The 18,449-nt window shown below is 40.7% G+C and overlaps 1 protein-coding gene and 1 long non-coding RNA gene across 5 annotated transcripts; one reads left to right on the top strand and one right to left on the bottom strand.

Moving 5' to 3' along the window:
• Window positions 1–1,699: 1,699 nt before the first annotated feature.
• Window positions 1,700–9,140, bottom strand: LOC122865425. Of its 2 annotated transcripts, none has more exons than XR_006375478.1 (3): window positions 7,414–9,140; window positions 5,196–5,290; window positions 1,700–1,835 (listed from the first exon to the last, which is right to left on the bottom strand). It is a non-coding gene; the product is annotated as an uncharacterized LOC122865425 (long non-coding RNA). The 2 variants fall into 2 exon arrangements; XR_006375477.1 differs by having other exon boundaries at window positions 7,193–9,140.
• On the top strand, window positions 1,807–17,774 carry LOC122865421 (coronin-1C-A-like). Of its 3 annotated transcripts, none has more exons than XM_044173822.1 (11): window positions 1,807–4,019; window positions 10,696–10,895; window positions 12,790–12,912; window positions 13,696–13,825; window positions 14,049–14,230; window positions 14,372–14,491; window positions 14,970–15,074; window positions 15,187–15,332; window positions 15,923–15,980; window positions 16,118–16,360; window positions 16,824–17,774. In XM_044173822.1, the coding sequence occupies exons 1-11, from the start codon at window positions 1,913–1,915 to the stop codon at window positions 16,941–16,943; spliced, it is 3,534 nt and encodes a 1,177-aa protein (XP_044029757.1). In that variant the 5' UTR covers window positions 1,807–1,912; the 3' UTR covers window positions 16,944–17,774. The 3 variants fall into 3 exon arrangements, with proteins under 3 accessions (XP_044029757.1, XP_044029759.1, XP_044029758.1); XM_044173824.1 differs by lacking the exon at window positions 1,807–4,019 and adding an exon at window positions 6,381–6,531; XM_044173823.1 differs by lacking the exon at window positions 1,807–4,019 and adding an exon at window positions 6,411–6,782.
• The last annotated feature ends 675 nt before the right edge of the window (window positions 17,775–18,449 follow it).

An 18,449-nucleotide genomic window follows, 5' to 3' on the forward strand; every position in this document is an offset into this window, starting at 1 on the left:
TCTATTTTAACCATTTATCCACTACTTTTAGCTAACTATTACTTTTAGAAATCTTGTTTAACCATTTATCAATCACTTCTAGCAGTCTATTTTGACTATTTATCCATTACTTTTAGATAACTGTCCATTAACTGCTGGACTGCTCATTTGCTAACTAGTTTTCATCAACGTGGTGTTCAGATGTTACAGATGGCTCAATATGTGGATATATTTTTAAATTCCGTTTTTTCTAATCCTACCCCGGGTTGTGAATCACTGATGTAGAGAACAAAAACCAGAATTTATGAAAAATTCAGAAGTCAAGTGTCCAGGGGAGTAGTTTAATTTACGTTCCGTGGACATGCATGTTGGTTAAATAGACAGGCTTGAAAGTGTCACTCAACGCCTCTCAGGCTTGAAATAGCTTAAGCAGCAGAGCGCATGATTGCAGATGCAGGGTGAAGAGGTTCAGTCACCTCTCTTTACTCACTCACCTTTCAGCCGACGAAATCAAACATTAGCTCAGCATTTCCTCTGATTTGTCTAAATTAACTTAAGTGTATTCTCCTGCAAAACCTACCTGATGTAGCAATACTTGTGCACATTTAGTTATTTGTTTGTGAGGTAAAAATACTCCACATGTCACTTTAAAGGTCTGTTGAGCTGTTTTCCCTTTGTAATAATCTCTCTTCCACCATCCATCATGTCGGTGGTTAAACTGTTGTCATCAAGCCCCGGACAAACAATTCAGTTCAGAAGTCAAAGCACTTGTGACTTGAATCATATATTCCAGGTGACCTTTCTATAGACCCGGTAACCAAAACAACCATAAACATTCAGATAGATCGAAGGGAAGCGCACACGGCACAAACACGCCTTGTCTCCAAACCAGTAATTGACGGTGCATGATGTGTCACACTGTGCTGTCTCTGAAGGGACATGTTTACACAATTTGTTATTAGACTCACAAATCATATAAAAACAAGGCTTTGATGTAATTCAAGACTTATCAATTTTGTTTCAGAGAGCATCAGAATGATTTTAAATAATTTAAAGTTCATACATTTGGCAGCATTTATTAGATCACATTTTCTCTGAGCCTTTTATTTGACCTTGGCACCTGGCGGCTGACCTCTTATCTCACTTGTCTTGTTTCCTTTTTGGCCTCCTGACTCACTGGCAGCAGTCAGACCAGCTTTAATTATAGTTGCCACAGCATTCCTTTCCAACAGAATAGGGAGAGATAGATAGAGAGGCCCTTTTGGGGAGGGGGGGAGTGAGAGCAGTATAGAAGAATATACAAAAATAGAGAAAGATTCAAGATAGTTAAAAATAGACAGCAATGCCTCATGTGTGATTTCATTTCATTGGGATGGGGAGGCAAGCCAGCCTCATTACGCCATTGTGACTTACTTATAAATCCGCTGCTGTCTTGACATTTGTCTCTCTTTTTTTCTAATGCTAAGACAGAACAACAACCATGGGCCAGAAGCTGGAGAAGCTGTCAGAAAGGGATGAAGAGTCACTTGATAATTCAGATTGCTCTGCGCAAACTGGAGAGACAGAACAGTCGGAGACAGCAGAACAAGATGAGAGCAGAGATCAGGACGGAGGCAGTTTTGCGACCCCTCAGAGTATTGGTAGGATTAGTGGGATCAGTGTAGGCGCCCCGGCCAGTGGGCAAGCAGGGGAGCTCACAGTCACTTCTGCACGTACAAACCCCCAAACTGGGCAGCCAATCAGGCCTCTAGGTCAGCAGGAGCAACCGCTGAACACCAGGGGAGAGTGGGTGGGTGGAGACAGGGAGAGCCGGAGTGTCACTCGAACTGTAAAGGAGTTAAAAACTGTCCTGAGCCCTAAGGAGAGAAGACAAACTTCAAACAAAAAGCGAGGCTTTGAGAGCAAGGCTGTGGCCTACACTGGGACTACAGCTATGGAGGAGCAGGGAAATGGGAAGAAATCAGAACTTGGTCGTAGCAAGTTAGGTCCTGACACTCCGACCAGGAGTCTAACAGCCTCATGCGATCCCACTAATGAGGAAGACTTTGTGGTGCTTGAGAAGGATGAGACTTGGATGGCATCTGATGAGGAAAAGAAAATCACTTTTGGCAATGGGATGAAAACAGAGAATCTTCAATCATCTATTAAAAGAAGAGTTGAGGAAGACGCTTCTGCTCACTACAGTGACAATAACCTCCAACAACCTTCCAGGAATGCCCCTCAAGAAAATGGTATTGAGAAGAAAAGCAGAAGAAAATCTGACACACTTTCAGTCACAACTGACAGTGTGGAAGCACCTGCCAAGAGTTTTGACAGGGAAATGGGTCAACATTTGGCTGAAGTGACAGGCAGCAGGTGTCAGCTAAAAGGAGTCAGTCATGTTGGAGCTGCCCACTCTGAGACAACTGGGAGAGGAGAAGCAGAGAGGGAGCAACACATGAATGACCACAGGAAGGGGCAACTTTTTACTAACATTAATAAGGAGCGCCTGCCAATACAAGACAACGGCAGCTCTGTGAAAAGATTAGGAAAGAGCACTGATGATATGGAAAACATGCTTGATGAAGCAGTTCAGTTGATTATGCAGGAGGAGATGGGTGGGGAGAGAGAGATGAAGTCAAATGGGGAATCATGCTTGGAAAAGGTAGATCCTTCTTTAAGAGAATCAAAAAATGAAGATAAGGAAAGCCACAATTCAAGATTTACTGCACAAAAAACGCAAGTGGGAGCGGATCAGTCCCATCAGAGCAGGTTTGCTGGTGCTGTCTCAAAGAGGGCTAAAACAGGTACTCTTAGTTTGTGCAACAAGAAAGAGGACAGCCAAGCAGCCAACTCTCACCCCCCAAAAGCCAAGCCCCCTAGCTCTGAAATACCACTACTGCAAGACCCTCCCTCATTTTCATTGGAACAATGCGATTTGATCCCTTGTCCTCCTCTGCCAGGGAATGAAGGCGGAGATGGAAAGATACAGGTTGCAAGCTTAAAGAGGGAGAGCGAGCTTGTGTGTTTCTCTGCTGTCATCACCCCTCCACCTGTAACTCGTCTGTTGCCTAAGAGAGACACATCAATGGCAATACAACTCGGTACAAGTATGGTAAATACAGACGCCACGCCCGCCTCATGTGATTCGAAAGACGAGTGTATGCCAAAAGAAAAGCCCAAAGCTAAAGGTCCACCTCCGCCTGTCCCTAAAAAACCTAAAAACCCATTTATAAAGCTCAAAACTGCACAATTAATGTCCACCGATGTGCAAAGAAGAGGCAAAGATCATCTGCGTTCTAAGGAGAGGGCCAAGAGGAGACACACTTTTCATTTTAACAAAGATCTTCCATGCAACACTCCAACTAATCAGGACATGTGCTTGCTGTGGGACGAAAGGGGCACTTACACAGTGCCAACCAACAAACGGCCGCTGTCAGTTGATCTCAGCCCTTGTGAATATCTTTCGCTCGGACACATGGATGATCATTACGGAGATATGATCGACTTTGACTACTGTGTGCATATGGCAAAACTGTCTCCAGAGGAAGAGCCGCAAAACCTGGACATGTTGCAGAGAAGAGTATTCCTGGAGAGACGATCCAGATTTAAAAGCTCACCTCCTCCTGTTGCAAAAAAGCCCCCTTTTGCGTCCACAGAGACTCTACACATACCTGAGGTCACATCAGACAATGAAATCCAAAGACCAAAACCTGCTTGTTCAAAGAAAAGAGAAATCTACCCTGAGCTCCTATCTGAAAGATTCAGCAACGACAGCCATGGTAACTATGGTAACCGTAAAGACATAAGTGATTACAGTAGTGATAGGGATGCAGGAAATGTCAATGAGGTGGGTTCATACAAGCCTGTGGCAGAAATGATCAAAGAAAGAAATCAAATGCAGAGACATCAGGGTCGGGTCAAACCTGACGGCGCCAAAGCTCAGGTTCGGGTGGCAGAGCAGAGTCCAAGTGTGAAAGTATCCCAAATGAAGGATGCCTTTGATGTCCCAAAGAAATCCAAAGAGAGACCACCAGAAGTTCAGCCATCTCCAAAGAAAGGTAAGGACTTTGGACTGTCAATGTTGGAGACACCAGTTCTGTCTTTTTTAATGACCCAGTGGTTTATCAAAGCATTCATACACAAAAAAGCATATGTGTGTTATATTAACTTGCTACGACCAACTTCTGATTTCTGCCCATTTCCAAACTGCATACCATGTCAAAACTTCAATTTAATATATTTTCAGGGTACAACTTTACTTGAAAGATTAATGATTTACTTCTCCGTTTGTGTATTAAACCTATTAAAAAATTATTTGATGAACTCTAAAAATGAATGGTTGTGTTAAGAATTAATTTTATAGTGAAATGTTGATATTTTGAAGCTTTAAGACTGTGACCTTCTGAAACTGACTGGAAGTGATTGGAATAAAAAACAGAAAAATCAGATTTAAAGCTCCTCTAATTCATATTTTTATATTTTATATTAATGGTGGATCAACTTGGTTGCTGTTATCAGCAAAAAAGCTGTGATAAACTCACTGTACGCTCCCTGCCCTGCACCACTTAGCAACTAGCTCCTTAACATAATGGAGCATTTGTCAGATAAACAGCCACATATTTCCCTCAGTAGTTAGTGGAGAGCAAAACAGAGCTAAAAGAAGAGTACACTATTGGACTTAGATTCACCAGGTCAGAAACACGACTCTAAATGAGTGCTAATGTTGCTCCATGTCTGCTCGATGTGTAAATAAGCAATTATATTGCTAACATAGATATTTTTGTTAAAACCTGTACTTTATTAAAAGCAGCTGATGTATTGCTGCCTGTAATGTAACAACAGGATCTAAGTCTTGTTATATAATATACAACATTTAAACGTTTAAGCCTAAATCGATATCAACAGTCTTGTTTTTCCTGAATGACTGGGAGGGTAATTCAATATAAAATAAAGCAGGGTTTTCCCAAACAACTTTTCACATGGCTGAACTGTGATTCAGTAGCATCTGCATGATTGTTAAAGACAAAAAAAAGTAATTTAGTCAATCAGTCGACCAAGCCTCTCACCAGTGACGGTGCTGTGTTATGAATCTGGGTCCTGGTCTGTGTAGTTTGGATGTTCTCCCTGTCTTAACCTCAGATTCCTCCCACACCCCAAACACATGCAGCTCAGGGTGAACCGGAGACTCACATTTACCCCTAGGTGTAAATGAGAGTATTAATGTGTTTGTCTACCTTAATAATCCCTGTGGCAGTCTTGGAAACTGTCCATGGTGTTTCCCCGGTCTCTGTCAGTGCATAGTGGGGGGACAGGCTCCAAACCCCTTGACCTTTTAGAAATAAGCAGGCAACGAAAGAAGTAAATAAATTATTTTCTTCTACATCCCCATTCATTCATGATTTTAAAACAAATTGTTATGTTGACATGCTCCTGAAATGGTTAAACTAAAATTTCAATCAACAGCATTAATAGACAATATACTTACTTATGTATCTCAGGAAAGTGGTTCTGATTTTAGATTAGATTTGATTCTGAGATCACTCAATAATTACACAGTAACTCAGAACTGTTGAAATTTTATATCATCTAAGTGCAGACCAACTCACAAGGTCATCAACATATCACTGGACAAAATATGAAAAAATATATGTGAAAAGGAAAGATCTCCAGAAACTAGGAGTCTCACATTCACTGTAGTTTGACTAAAAATAATCCCAACTCTCTTCTCATCTGTGTCGATTTATAAATTAATTATGAAAGTTGGTTCTTGACCTTGATGAAGACCGGGTGATACGACTGAAAGCTAGTAAGTGGATCTTGAGTTTGGGATTGTTTTGTCAACTATTTCCAAGGTCAAGAACGAATGTTCATGCTTGTTTCACAACAGTTTTCAGGGCCATTTTCAGATTCACTTTCAGATTCACATTCATTATGATGATCAAATCTCATTTGACGTTTTGCAGTTTGTAAGAAGAGCTAGATAATTAGATGGCATTAGTTAGTGTCCAAAAACAGTATTAAAAATTTGAGACCTTTACATCTGTTCACACATCTTAAGCATCAACTTACAATGAGTGAAACTGTAGAATAAACGCCAGTTGCAAGATCACTAACATTTAATCATCCTTAAGGAGAGCAAATATGTTCTGTGATAAAGAAATTACTGAAAAGGCAAACAGAGGGAACAATTAATAGCTTATTCCAATGAATAATGTATGGGTGCATCACAGACTATGGAGGGTTTCTTTATTGTGTTTGGACAGTACAATCTGGGGTGGGGGGTAGGATGGGACAGAGGGGGAGGGGAGGAACCGTGATACAAAGGGTGCTGCAGGCAATGAAAATCGAAATTTTTAAACAGCTGAACAAAATGAATTGATTCAGCAGGTCTACTTCAAAAGACATGAGGAGGATGTAGCGAGAACCCCAGTTTTTCTGCAGCCCCATCCCCATGCACAGCCTTGGGAAATTAAATGTGACTTTTCGTTTGCGCATGTGCCGTAGCCGGTCGTCAACGAGTCCTTTTGAATTTAATAACGATGAGTGTAGACGATTGCTAGTCTTCCGCAGGTGAGAAGCGGACAGAAGATGCTCTGTTTGTCAACTGGCATCCTGAAATACCACTAGATTTAAAAACACTGCATCCGGGCCACATATTTGCATCAGGAGGGGAAATAAGAGCATAGCGGCTAAGCATTTTTTGTGGAGACAAGGGATACTAGAGCAACGTCCTGCAGGATAAGGGCGCGCCTAAACTACCAGATTCATGTGTTGTGATTGATTACCCCCGTGCTTACGAAAATCTTGCATAGATTTAGGAGGTAAGAAAGCCCGAAAAGCCTCTTTGCATTGTGCATTTTGCATGCGATCTGTCGGTCGGAGATGTGCAGCATCCATTTAGCTCGCTGGATGGGATTCAGAATGGGAGCAGCCAAAAACGTTGGGTGGAAATATCTGCACTTGCGTCAGCTGGCGGCGGTCCACCGCAGCTAACAATTAGCAGCTAAGCTAGGTCGCTAACCTAGCTTAACGGATGGGCAGTTTGATGCAAAACACACTGGCAGGCTAATGGAGCAGTTAAACAAATGACACATTTGACTCTGAGTGGACAGCTCTGTCTTGGCGTAATACATACGTCTTATGGCTACTTGTGTGATATTTTAAAGAAAATGTTGGGTTTTTTTTTAAACACTCCCCTCGGGTTGCCTCCTCCGTGTTTGCGGTAACTTACGTTGCTGTGTCAGCCGCTGTTGAGACGGGACCAGCCCCGACACAGCTGCCGAGCCAGTGCGGCTGAACACGGTCTAACGTTGCGGCTATCGTCGCCACTTTTTAACGCTACAGTATATTTTACTTATGCCTTATTTTTTTACGAATCTAAACGTTACAACAAACCACGTGCTTTGTGGTATTTTCAAGTGATAGTCACATATGGGGCGTAACGTTACTCACCAAAATCTAAACCTGCATACTCTAACGTTATCCACCGCGTTGTCTCAGTAACGGCAACGTTACGTTAGCAATCGTTGCTAAGTTATCTTTTTAGTAACAAAAGCTTTCCCACAACGTTAACGGCTTGGTTTGAAATTACTCACAATGTAGTTTCAAATCACAGCTGAGTCTCTTTCTCATCTTGATATTTTAGTTTGTAGCTACTTGTTACAATGGGGGGGAGTGGACACACCGAGCTTTGTGGTAACATCAGCTAACGTTAGCTACCATTGTTTAACGTTAGCACAGGGCAGCTGTTGCCGCCTCCATTGAATGAGATCAGTCGGTATATTCAGATTGAAAATGTCGGTTTTATGATAAGCTTAGGCTGAGTTTAAGTGATTGTATCTTTTGTGGCGTTGTACCCACACATTTATAGCTAGTCGCGTTGACCAGACAGTGAAATAACAGACCAGGAGGCCAGACTCCTGCATGGCTGCTGACTACATTGTTATTAACATCAGAGAGGCCATCAAATTCTCCTTATACTCTTGGACAATAATACCATAGCATTAGTCTGTAACCGCTGAAACAAGGCCTAACATTGAGTCCACTGCAATCAATCAGGCCACCATCATGATGCTCAGTAATGTCCTACTGTGTGTTACGGTGTTGGTTTAACAGCAGAATGTTGTAATAATGTATAGCATTAACTAAAACCTGCAGGGACTGAAGGAGCTCATTTTGTCAGATGCACATTTGGGATGAGGGTAGCTGCTCTTGAATGGAGTACTGATATTGATTGAGGGAACACATTGTTCTGGTTCGCAGTAAACTGTAGCCCTGTGCTGTCCAGGCATTATGCAGCCCTGCAGCAATATGATCACTGTTTAGGCTCTGGGATATGGTCATGTCTTGTAATCCACCTTAAAACTGTTAATTTCTCTCATATGCCAGTCTCAGATTACAATAAAAGTTACAGATGAAAGTGCTGGTATGCTGTGTGTGTGTTGTGGGAAGAGGATACTGCCATAAACTAAATTTAAGATTTTTAAAAACTGGCTTTCTGTTTATTCAAAGTGATGTCCAAATGAGAAAAATGTCATGTGACATGTCCTCACATTGGACTGTATGGACAGTTTAGACTGTTGTTGGTTGATTTGAAATTATATGGTTAGCGGCCATTTTTACATTCTTTTTTGCATCAGACTTTTTAATATTATTTTTTTATTTTAGGTTTGTCTAAATATCATTTAGTCTACACATTAACCATGCAAGAATTATAAATCAACTCTATGTAAGATAATGATGTCATAATGAAATCAGAGATCAAATTTGATGGCTCTGATGCACGTTTTGTTCAAAACTCAGGAAGATTTTGGAAAAATTCCATGTTTCTTTATTAGATCCAAAAGTGCGCAGTTCATCTTTTCCATTTGCAAAATCCTTGACTGAATGTGAAGAAGCAGGTGGTTTGGTGTGATGACAGACCTGTGGATAACTGGAGAAAAATCCTGCAGCCTGTATAACAGCTCAGTATGTCGCTTCAGACTGGCAGCTTAATTATGCCCTGAGACACTATTTTTTCCACATAATTACACAGCAAGGCATGTCACTAAAAGGATGGAAACTCTCCCTCAGGTATCAAAGACAGAGTTTTTTGGAATTACAAAAGACAAAGCTAAGGCAAGTCAAGTTCAGGAGAATTCCCATTGTGTTTGGTTTTCATGTTTTGGCTGCAGATCAGATCTAACCATTTCCAAGGTTGTCAAAGTGCCAGTAGTGGAATTAGCTGTGAAAACAATAGTCTACTCTTCATGAATGACTTCTCTTGAGGCTGGAAGCAGAAATGAGAGTTAAAGAAGAAACGTGAAGAGGTGAACATGCTTGAGGATGCGCTGAGCTACAATGTGATCATTAAATGTGGATCAACAACTGAGATCATTTTCAGAGTCCAGAGCAGCAGCAGGCCATCTGTGGTGTGCTCGCAGGAGACGATGTGGTAAAAATAAAACCTCACTGCGGACACTTTTCACAAATGTAACCTTTTAAGCTGCATCCATATCAGTAAGCCCTAAAATATGGGCCGTCCGCACTGAAGCCTACCTACACTAGTTCAGAAAAATGTAGTTCTATGTCTTCCCCAATTTCATGAAATGCCAATTCTGTCTTCTCACTAAGTTTGTTCTACTTTTTGTTACTTACACAAGAAATTATGCTATTCCTAACATTTCCTGTAGAAAGATAAGAAAGGAAGTGGCTGGCTTTTTAAAAACCAAGAAAAGTTCCCTGATTGGGATTTTTGCTCTATAATAGAAACGGCTTGGCTGCAGATTTGTGTTATGCAGTAATTTGTGGAAGTGGAGCTAATTTAAGTTCATGAGGCGTTATCAGGTAGCCTAAATATTAATGACCACTAAAAGTTAAAATTTGTACTCTAATCTAGTTAAAGTAAATTGAGCGTAAGTGCCCTCCAGTTTAAATGACATACATACGCTGTAAAATGATTAACTAAACAGTAGATGATTTAATTCAATTTTATTTAAGGTAGCAAAGCAAAATTTCTTGAATTGAATCATACGTTCACACAGGGAAGAAGGTCTAAATTCACCAAATCCCACCTGAGTGTGTTTATTGCATATTGTGAACTTCTTTCATGAACTCCACAACCTTGCTGTTATATGTTGTGCAATATTTGTGTCTTTTGTATAATGTAACCAGACTCTTTTTCTGCTTGTGTTTTCATAATGTTCATGTTAATGGAAGACCTGTACAGTCCTCGGGAATTATTCATTTTTCTTATATGTTCATTTAAAATGTTAAATAATTTGATATCAGGGGGAATTGCGATTGACAATTCCTTACAGTTGCCTACTTGTCAGTGATGTTTGCAGAACTTGAACTTTTTCTCTTGGTCTCTCACAAGTCTGGAAAATGACACTAAGATAAGGAGGTAAACACAGCTGGAGAAAAAATGTGTCTCATGCGCAGTTTACCTCAAATGTTTGCCAGTAGGTATGCACAGGAATAAACTCAGTCACAGTTAATAAGCATAATCTCAGATCAGACAGACTGTGCTGGCAGTAAAGCAAACTAACCCCAGGGTTTCTTCGGCATGCTCAGTGATGACAGACGGATGCTCATTTTCAGATTTTACAATCAGTTTCTGTGGGAAAATGGCCACTTTCTGTAGTGTTTATACATCTTATTTTCTATTAGAATTACTTTTAATTAGGCACATTTCTGTGCAAAACACTCACACTTACTAACTCCGACCTCCTGCACTCTTATTTCTCTCTGCAGATATGTTGCGGCGAGTTGTGCGACAGAGCAAGTTCCGTCATGTCTTCGGTCAGGCCGTGAGGAACGACCAGTGCTACGATGACATCCGTGTGTCCAGGGTCACATGGGACAGCTCCTTCTGTGCCGTCAACCCCAAATTTGTTGCCATCATCATAGATGCAAGCGGGGGAGGAGCCTTTCTTGTCCTTCCTCTACAAAAGGTGAGCGACGTTCTGCCACATCTCCACGCTTCCATCAAGGGTCTTTTGAAGGTCCATTACAGACGAGCTGTGAGGTCCTAGTTTGCAGTGTTCAATAAATATAGAATTTAAATAGTAAGGGGTTATTAAACGTCCAAATGTTGCTACTGTATATCACACTCGGTTCAGCTGACATGTATAAGTCCTAGTAGCATGATTTAAAGCAGCGCTCTTCAATTCTGCTCCTCAAGGGCTGGTGTTTTGCAGGTTTGTTGTTCAACTGTGCAATCAGAAACAAGTTTCACATAGAGGCTTTAACTGCCATAGCATACCCAGAGATAGAAGGGTCGTACTTTAACAATACGCTGTATCATATTATTGCATTCAAAGCATGTAGCAAATCAGTCCAAATCAGGCTTGTTCTCTGTCAGCAGACCTTCAGCACACTGCTGCTGTTCCCTGAGGCTCATGTATATAGTAAAAACCATAGATAATCAATGTTTAAATCAGCCTGATAGTAAAGGCATCCAATGAGTATCTTGTTACAGCTGGCTCATTGAACACATGATACTCACAGAGGGGCTGGGTGCTGTGCCACAATTTTTCGGCCACTGGGTTAATTGATTTATATTCACTGTATAATGTCCTGCCTCTGGAGAAGCTGCTGTGACTTTGGGATATTCCGGTAGAAATCACAATGTCCATCCATGATGACAATGGATAAGGTCATACAAGAGAAAATGTGCTTAAAGTGGCAATCCTTAAGATTGCAAACAGCAGGGCGGAGTGAAAGGAGTTGGTTACCTCGCTGAGAAGTTGGAGGTGTGCAGCCTGTCGCCTGCAGCTCTTCCTCTAACAGCTCACTGTGGCTGCTCCTTCTTGTTCCATTACTCCCTGCAATATTTCGAACTGAACCACTGTCGAACACAGAAAATGACCGTTGTCTTGTTTTGTAGACGCATTTTCGATGAGAGATAGCGGTCAGTGTCAAGCTCACTGACAAACACATTGCATTTCCTGTGACTAATTCATAATAAAAGTCAACTCGTGTTTTGCCAGTTAAATGCTTTTAATGTGAAGCTGCAGCAGCAGGAAATGTTCGCTTTGCTTTAGCAGTAACTTAATACAGCATTTTTACTGGGAAGGTCCCAGCAGACACCCAGTTTGTAATACTGAAAATGTATAAATATTGCAATACTTTCATCAGTGAGCCATAGGCTCAGTCACCATTGTGTTACCTCATTTGGCGATAGACAGGCATTTATTTAAATTAAAATCTTCGAGATTGCCACTTTAATGTGTCCTCCCATTACTATTATTCTAATAAGATGATTTGGGGTCATAACAGGCCCAGAGGATCAAACTTATTCATGATACTTAGCCATCTCCTTTTGTTGGTTGGCTTGTGAGTTCAGTGGGGATTTGCTGCTGAATCTCAAAGTTCAGTGTAAACCATCACCTCCCTCTCCTCTCACGGTCGACCACCACAAATGAATTCAATCTTTGGGAAATACTGGTTGACATGTTAGGTCCTCTTTCTGCCGGTTTTACAGAGTTAAATGATGTTTGATATTAAGTAAATACCTTTTCAGTTGACTACTGAGTGTATTTTTTTGAAAATGTATAATTATTATTCAAGCTCTCTGTGTCCATTGCTTGCTTTTTAGCCTAGCATGAAGACAGCTGTGTGATAAAGTTGCAACGCGATGGTCATAGAAGAGTCAATAACTCAACAATCTTGTAGTCACGCAAAGGACTGAATATAACTTCTAAATAACACAGGATAGTTAAATTAGTCTTGTTCATTGGTCATTTTCATATCTCTCTGGCAGATATCAGCTCACAGAACGTTATTGCTCTTCTGCAGCTCACACTCTTTAACCCCTTTGTAACAAAATTGTCTTCTGTCTCCTAGTCTGGCCGTATAGACAAGGTCTACCCTACAGTATGTGGTCACACGGGCCCAGTGTTGGACATCGACTGGTGTCCTCATAATGACCTTGTCATTGCTAGCGGCTCGGAGGACTGCACAGTCATGGTAAGGACATGGTTAATCTCTAAAGGATCACATGAGCTTTGACTTTTGACTTTCTGGTTTATTATGTTTGTGTTTTAACAGAGTAGCAATTATAAGTACTTATATAAGCAATTACACTTTACCCCACAACTTCTGATTTTTCATCTAGGACATGTATCAAGTGGAATAAAAAAATTTCTGCTTTTGTACGAATAGTAATGGTGTTACCGTTGATTGCTGAAGAGTTAAACTTGTCATTCATTCTTAGAGAGTTTTTTATGAATAAATCAACACAAACATATTTGTATATTTTTTGTAGTAGTTTTGTATGGTCCCATGGAAGGGAACAATCCATTATTTACTTAAAATTACTTACGTTAAGGAACATTCACAAAATTGTTGACAAATTTTAAAGGTGCGGTTGGAAAGGGCAAAATAACACTAACAACATACTGGTACTGTAATCTGGTACCTTTTTTGTAGCTTATAATGTTAAATATTTGTTGAATTATTTGAGCAAGTGTATTTTAGAGTGCCGTTTTCCTGTGTTTGCCAGAGTTTATCATACATTTTTGGCTGGAAGTTTTCCTGTGCGTGTCAAACTGGACTCGAGTAACACAAAGTAATACTGTCTGTGTTTTGTTGTACGGAATATGAATATCATCAGCATTAGCACACAGCTGTAATCTACTGTATTGTTCCTTATTGTTAAGTTATTTTAGTGGACAGACTTTCTCCATGTAGCTCCTAATTTTCTGTGTCTGGTATGTAACTGTTTTTTTGGGGGGGGGGTTTCTGATTCAGGTTTGGCAGATCCCTGAGAACGGGCTGGAGACTCCCCTTTCAGATCCTGTGGTCGTGTTAGAGGGACACTCTAAGAGGGTCGGCATCGTGTCCTGGCATCCCACCGCTCGCAACGTTCTCCTCAGTGCAGGTAATCTTTGACTGAGTCCTATGGTGCACCCCGTGCCCTCAAACTGAAATAATACTGTCTGTTTGTCTGCCATTTGTCCACTGTGCACAGCTGAACTCCAAATCTGACCAGTTATCTCACGGGTCGCCTTCTGTCGCGTTGCTTTGTGTGACATAAAGTGCTTAAAATAAACTTGGACATAGAGGTGTGTGTAGTCAGGCTGTGCTGCATGTGTCCATTTTAGGGTGTGACAACCAGTTAATCATTTGGAATGTGGGCACGGGAGAGGCCATGATCAACCTGGAGGACATGCACCCTGATGTTATCTTTAGTGTCAGCTGGAGCCGCAATGGCAGTCTACTCTGCACCGCCTGCAAGGACAAGAAGGTCCGCGTCATCGACCCCCGTAAAAAAAAGGTTGTTGCGGTAAGTGGAAACGCTGCAGGGGATTTGGAGCTTGGATGCTTTTCGCGTGGAATAATCTCTCCCATAATCACCCACCGAGCTGTTGACTTAAAGCCTACCAACATGGCTGCCCAATCTGACAAGTGTGTTACTGTTTTTCAGGAAAAGGACAAAGCACACGAGGGAGCTCGACCAATGAGAGCAATCTTTTTAGCGGACGGAAACATTTTCACCACTGGATTTAGCCGCATGAGCGAGCGCCAGCTAGCCCTGTGGAAAACTGTACGTCACCGGAGTGAATCTCATCCATCACTGATGCATACACATATACACTGCCATCTATATGACAATTGGAGCTGTAGCACCTTGCTTTGTACAGCTTCCTACCCAGGATACAAGTCCAAATATTGTCAGAGGTTTCCATCAGTTTCTCCCATGCTGCTTGAATGTGAAATAAGGATTATTTTTTCTTATGAAATTTTCATTTCAATTACACCTCAGCTCCAGTTGAGGGCATTAAATTCAAAGGGTAACACCAACACAGTGATTTCACTTCTCCAGATCTAATTAGCAGGAGTCATTTTCTATGTATTGGCAGAGGAGGCTTTGGTCCTGTTCATTATTGGTTATAGGTGTCATGCGTTGAGCACAGGAGCAACTAATACAGACATTCAGCAATTGTTGGACTGAAATCATGGGCAATAAATTATACAACTCCACACTTTAGTATCGCTCCAATTACAGAATGTTGTGTTTTCAGGAAAACATGGATGAGCCAATATGTGTTCAAGAGATGGACTCCAGTAATGGAGTTCTGCTGCCCTTCTATGACCCCGACACCAACATAGTCTACCTGTGTGGAAAGGTGAGCAGCCTTGTAAAGAAATTCCGCTTTTGTTTTACATTTCTAATAATTCTAATAAATCGAATGAATTAAATTCCCGAACTGACACTGAGCTGTGACTGTGTGTCCTCAGGGTGACAGCAGCATTCGGTACTTTGAGATCACTGATGAGGCACCGTTTGTTCACTACCTCAACACCTTTTCCACCAAGGAGCCCCAGAGAGGTATGGGATACATGCCCAAAAGAGGCCTGGATGTCAACAAATGTGAAATCGCAAGGTATTGCAACAATTATGTTGTTTTGTTTTTTAACTTTTGTTCAGTTAGTTTGTGCTCCTGTGGATTATGGAGCAAACATACAGTATAGGGCATCATTTTTAATTATTACAGAATTTGTCTGAAAGACAACCAATTTATACCTAGAATTCATGTCTCCACGCACCCAAAAGTTGCTGCAGGGGGCCATCACAAGAGCTGCAACTAACGATTATTTTCTATCTATTAATCTACAGATTTTGTTTTTCTCAATTAATTGTTTGGTCTATAAAATGCCAGAAAATTGTGATAAATGCCCATCACAATTTCCCATAGCCCAAATAACATCTTTTTGTATTTTTTTTTTATCTGATTTTCACTCATTTTTGAAAATATTTAAAATATACAGGATTATCAGGTTTCTTTTAAACAAACCAATGAGCTTTACTAATATATACATAAGTAATAAGTAATTTAATTGCTAATGTATTTCTTTCTGATAAAAATGAAGTTGAAATTAATATAAGTACTCTTTCACTCTCTGAGTGTCTGTTTTTATGTTTTATATTTTGCTGTGTGTGATATTAATCATATTATATGAACCCTCTCTGTAGGTTTTACAAATTACACGAGAGAAAATGTGAACCAATCATCATGACAGTCCCACGTAAGGTAAGTCTGTGTTTGTATGAAGTAATAAATATGCTGCTCTTTCAATGCTGCTTAATAGACCTCCATCCACACCTTTTAGCGTTTTGCACTGTCCTCCTCTCCTCATGACATTTCCTGTGTCCTCTCCACCTGCCCAGTCGGATCTGTTCCAGGACGACCTGTATCCTGACACAGCCGGCCCCGATCCCGCCCTGGAGGCCGAGGAGTGGTTCGCCGGGAAGAACGGAGGCCCCATCCTGATCTCGCTCAAAGATGGCTACGTCTCCACGAAGACCCGGGATCTGAAAGTGGTCAAGACGAACGTCCTGGAGACCAAGCCAGCCACAAAAGCAGAAAACATCTCGACTGTCCAGAAGCGTGCTTCTCCACAGCCCTCAGTAGTGAGTGTTAGAATAACAAGTTGAATGCTGAATGTATAAACACCTCATATTTCCCAGTGTCTTTCCTTTAACTGTAGATTTTATTTTTGTTTATACTACTTTTCTTATTATAACTAGGTTCTTAAAACCGATTATTCTTACTGTTTCCTCTAAGAAAAAGTGCAGCACTTTTCAAACTTGCACACAGCATTTTTTGCTGACGTTTGGACCTCCCCATTCACAGTAATTATTATGGTTGGAACAATTCACAAAAGTTATGGATCAGCACATATTTTGGTATTTGGGTCACGATTCAGTGGAACAGCAAGGGAAAATGTTAACTGTTGGAGGGCCTCATTGCCTGTAAAATCCCTGCTCATTTTGCCAGGAAAATTTTGTTTTGACAAAAATCTTCTGTAAACAGTTCTGTAAATGTTTAGCAGCCTCTCAAAAGAGAACTGACTTTCTTTACGTTTTTGACCAGAAAATGGAAGATAAACTGGAAGAGGTACTCCGAGAGTTCAAGTCACTCAGGGACCGTGTCATCCTCCAAGACCGTCGAATTGCCAGACTGGAAGAGCAGGTTGCCAAGGTTGCCATATAAAGGCTCGGCCCCTTCCCAGGACCGTTCGTTGTTTTGGAGAGAATGGAATGGAGGGGTTCGGCCACGGCCAAATTCTGAAGATTCGGCTTCATTGAGCTTGGCGTCCTCCCTGCGATGAGACCAAGCCTACATTCCAAGATGAGCTTTATTTTTTCCTCATCAAGTCTCCAGTTTCACACTTCGCCCCGACACACACAGACAAAAGGAAAAACTCTCGCAGCTCGTGTACACATTTGAAGAAAATACATTTTTGTTGAAGGAAAAGTCTTAACTTTTTTCTTTTTTTTTCAAATTTGTGGTAAAACATTCTTATGTGAAGTTTGTACTTACTACTCAAAAACTGTATGTAGCATCAGTATTTCCATTGTTATTTTTTGTGTTGCCAAATATGAATGGTGTGCGGTTTCATGCACTGCTTTTACATTTATTTTCTCTCCTGTTATACATTCCAGTCACAACCTGACCTGGTAGATTGATTTAGTCAAGCTGGATTTTTTTTTTAAACAATAGCTGTTGAACTTTTTTCCTCCCACCTGTTTGCTCATTGATCATCAGATTTATGAATGTGAAAGAATTTCTGAATTCTTTTTGTTTCTGTTCTTCTGGGCTTGAAATTTAACATTTGGTTTTATTGGGGTGGGGGGTTGCATCTCTCTGGTGTAAATGTTGTGAAAATGTAGTGATGCCTCTTGTCACTGTTAAGGGTCAAACTAAAGTCACCCTCTCCAGTGCGTATTTGGTGTTGGGAAGGGACCATTCACCCAGCTCGCATTTCACTGAACCCCTGACAAACAGTTCTGTGCACATAATAAAGATTTTACACACGAAAAACTCTATTTTCTTTTCCTTTCTTTATATATTGTTTTGGCTTCTATTAATTTCTATCCCTGCAGGTCAGATGTAGAGCTCATCGTGTGTCATTCGGAGCATTACATTTACTCAGTTTCACTTCTGCCATCAGATATGGATTTGAAACCACAGCCAGTGAAGAAAAACATAAAAGTTTCATGCTGGTAAAAACGCCTACAGTATCTGCTGGAGACATACAGTATCTCTGAGCAGCTTTTATCAGCCAAGAAAAAGATTTGATGAGTGCTGAACAGTGGTGGAATGTAAATAAGTACATTTACTCAAACTCAGTCCCAACTGCCTAAAAACCTCCTTGATTAGCTGTTACTCCTTTTCCTGTCTGATGGTGGTGCTAAAGTAGCAGTCATGAGGTCATTAAAATGTTGACCAGATAACAGTGGCTCCTCTGAAATATATAAATATATATTTACATGACAGCTGTTTTTTGTTTTTTTACATTAAGGGAATTCCCTCCTCACATTCTCAGATTTTCTTGGCTTTTTTATTAAATATAGGATAATTTTACCTGTTCGAATCTCAAACTGTTATTTAAATTAAACCATCTGTAAAGTTTAGAGGGGGAATCATTGGTTTAATCTTTAATATTAACAATAATAATAACAATAAAATAATAATATTAGTACTTTTGAAGCTGAT

Source organism: Siniperca chuatsi, linkage group LG18, assembly GCF_020085105.1.
Source record: "Siniperca chuatsi isolate FFG_IHB_CAS linkage group LG18, ASM2008510v1, whole genome shotgun sequence".
In the NCBI taxonomy this organism is placed as follows: Eukaryota; Metazoa; Chordata; class Actinopteri; order Centrarchiformes; family Sinipercidae; genus Siniperca; species Siniperca chuatsi.

What these genes read in the sequence shown, in the direction of transcription:
- LOC122865421 (XM_044173822.1), top strand. Translation starts at nt 1,913, where the DNA reads ATGGAGGAGCAGGGAAATGGGAAGAAATCAGAACTTGGTCGTAGCAAG. An exon ending in CGGAGGACTGCACAGTCATG is followed by an intron (nt 12,913 to 13,695) that starts GTAAGGACATGG and finishes TTTCTGATTCAG; the next exon opens with GTTTGGCAGATCCCTGAGAA. An exon ending in CAACGTTCTCCTCAGTGCAG is followed by an intron (nt 13,826 to 14,048) that starts GTAATCTTTGAC and finishes TGTCCATTTTAG; the next exon opens with GGTGTGACAACCAGTTAATC.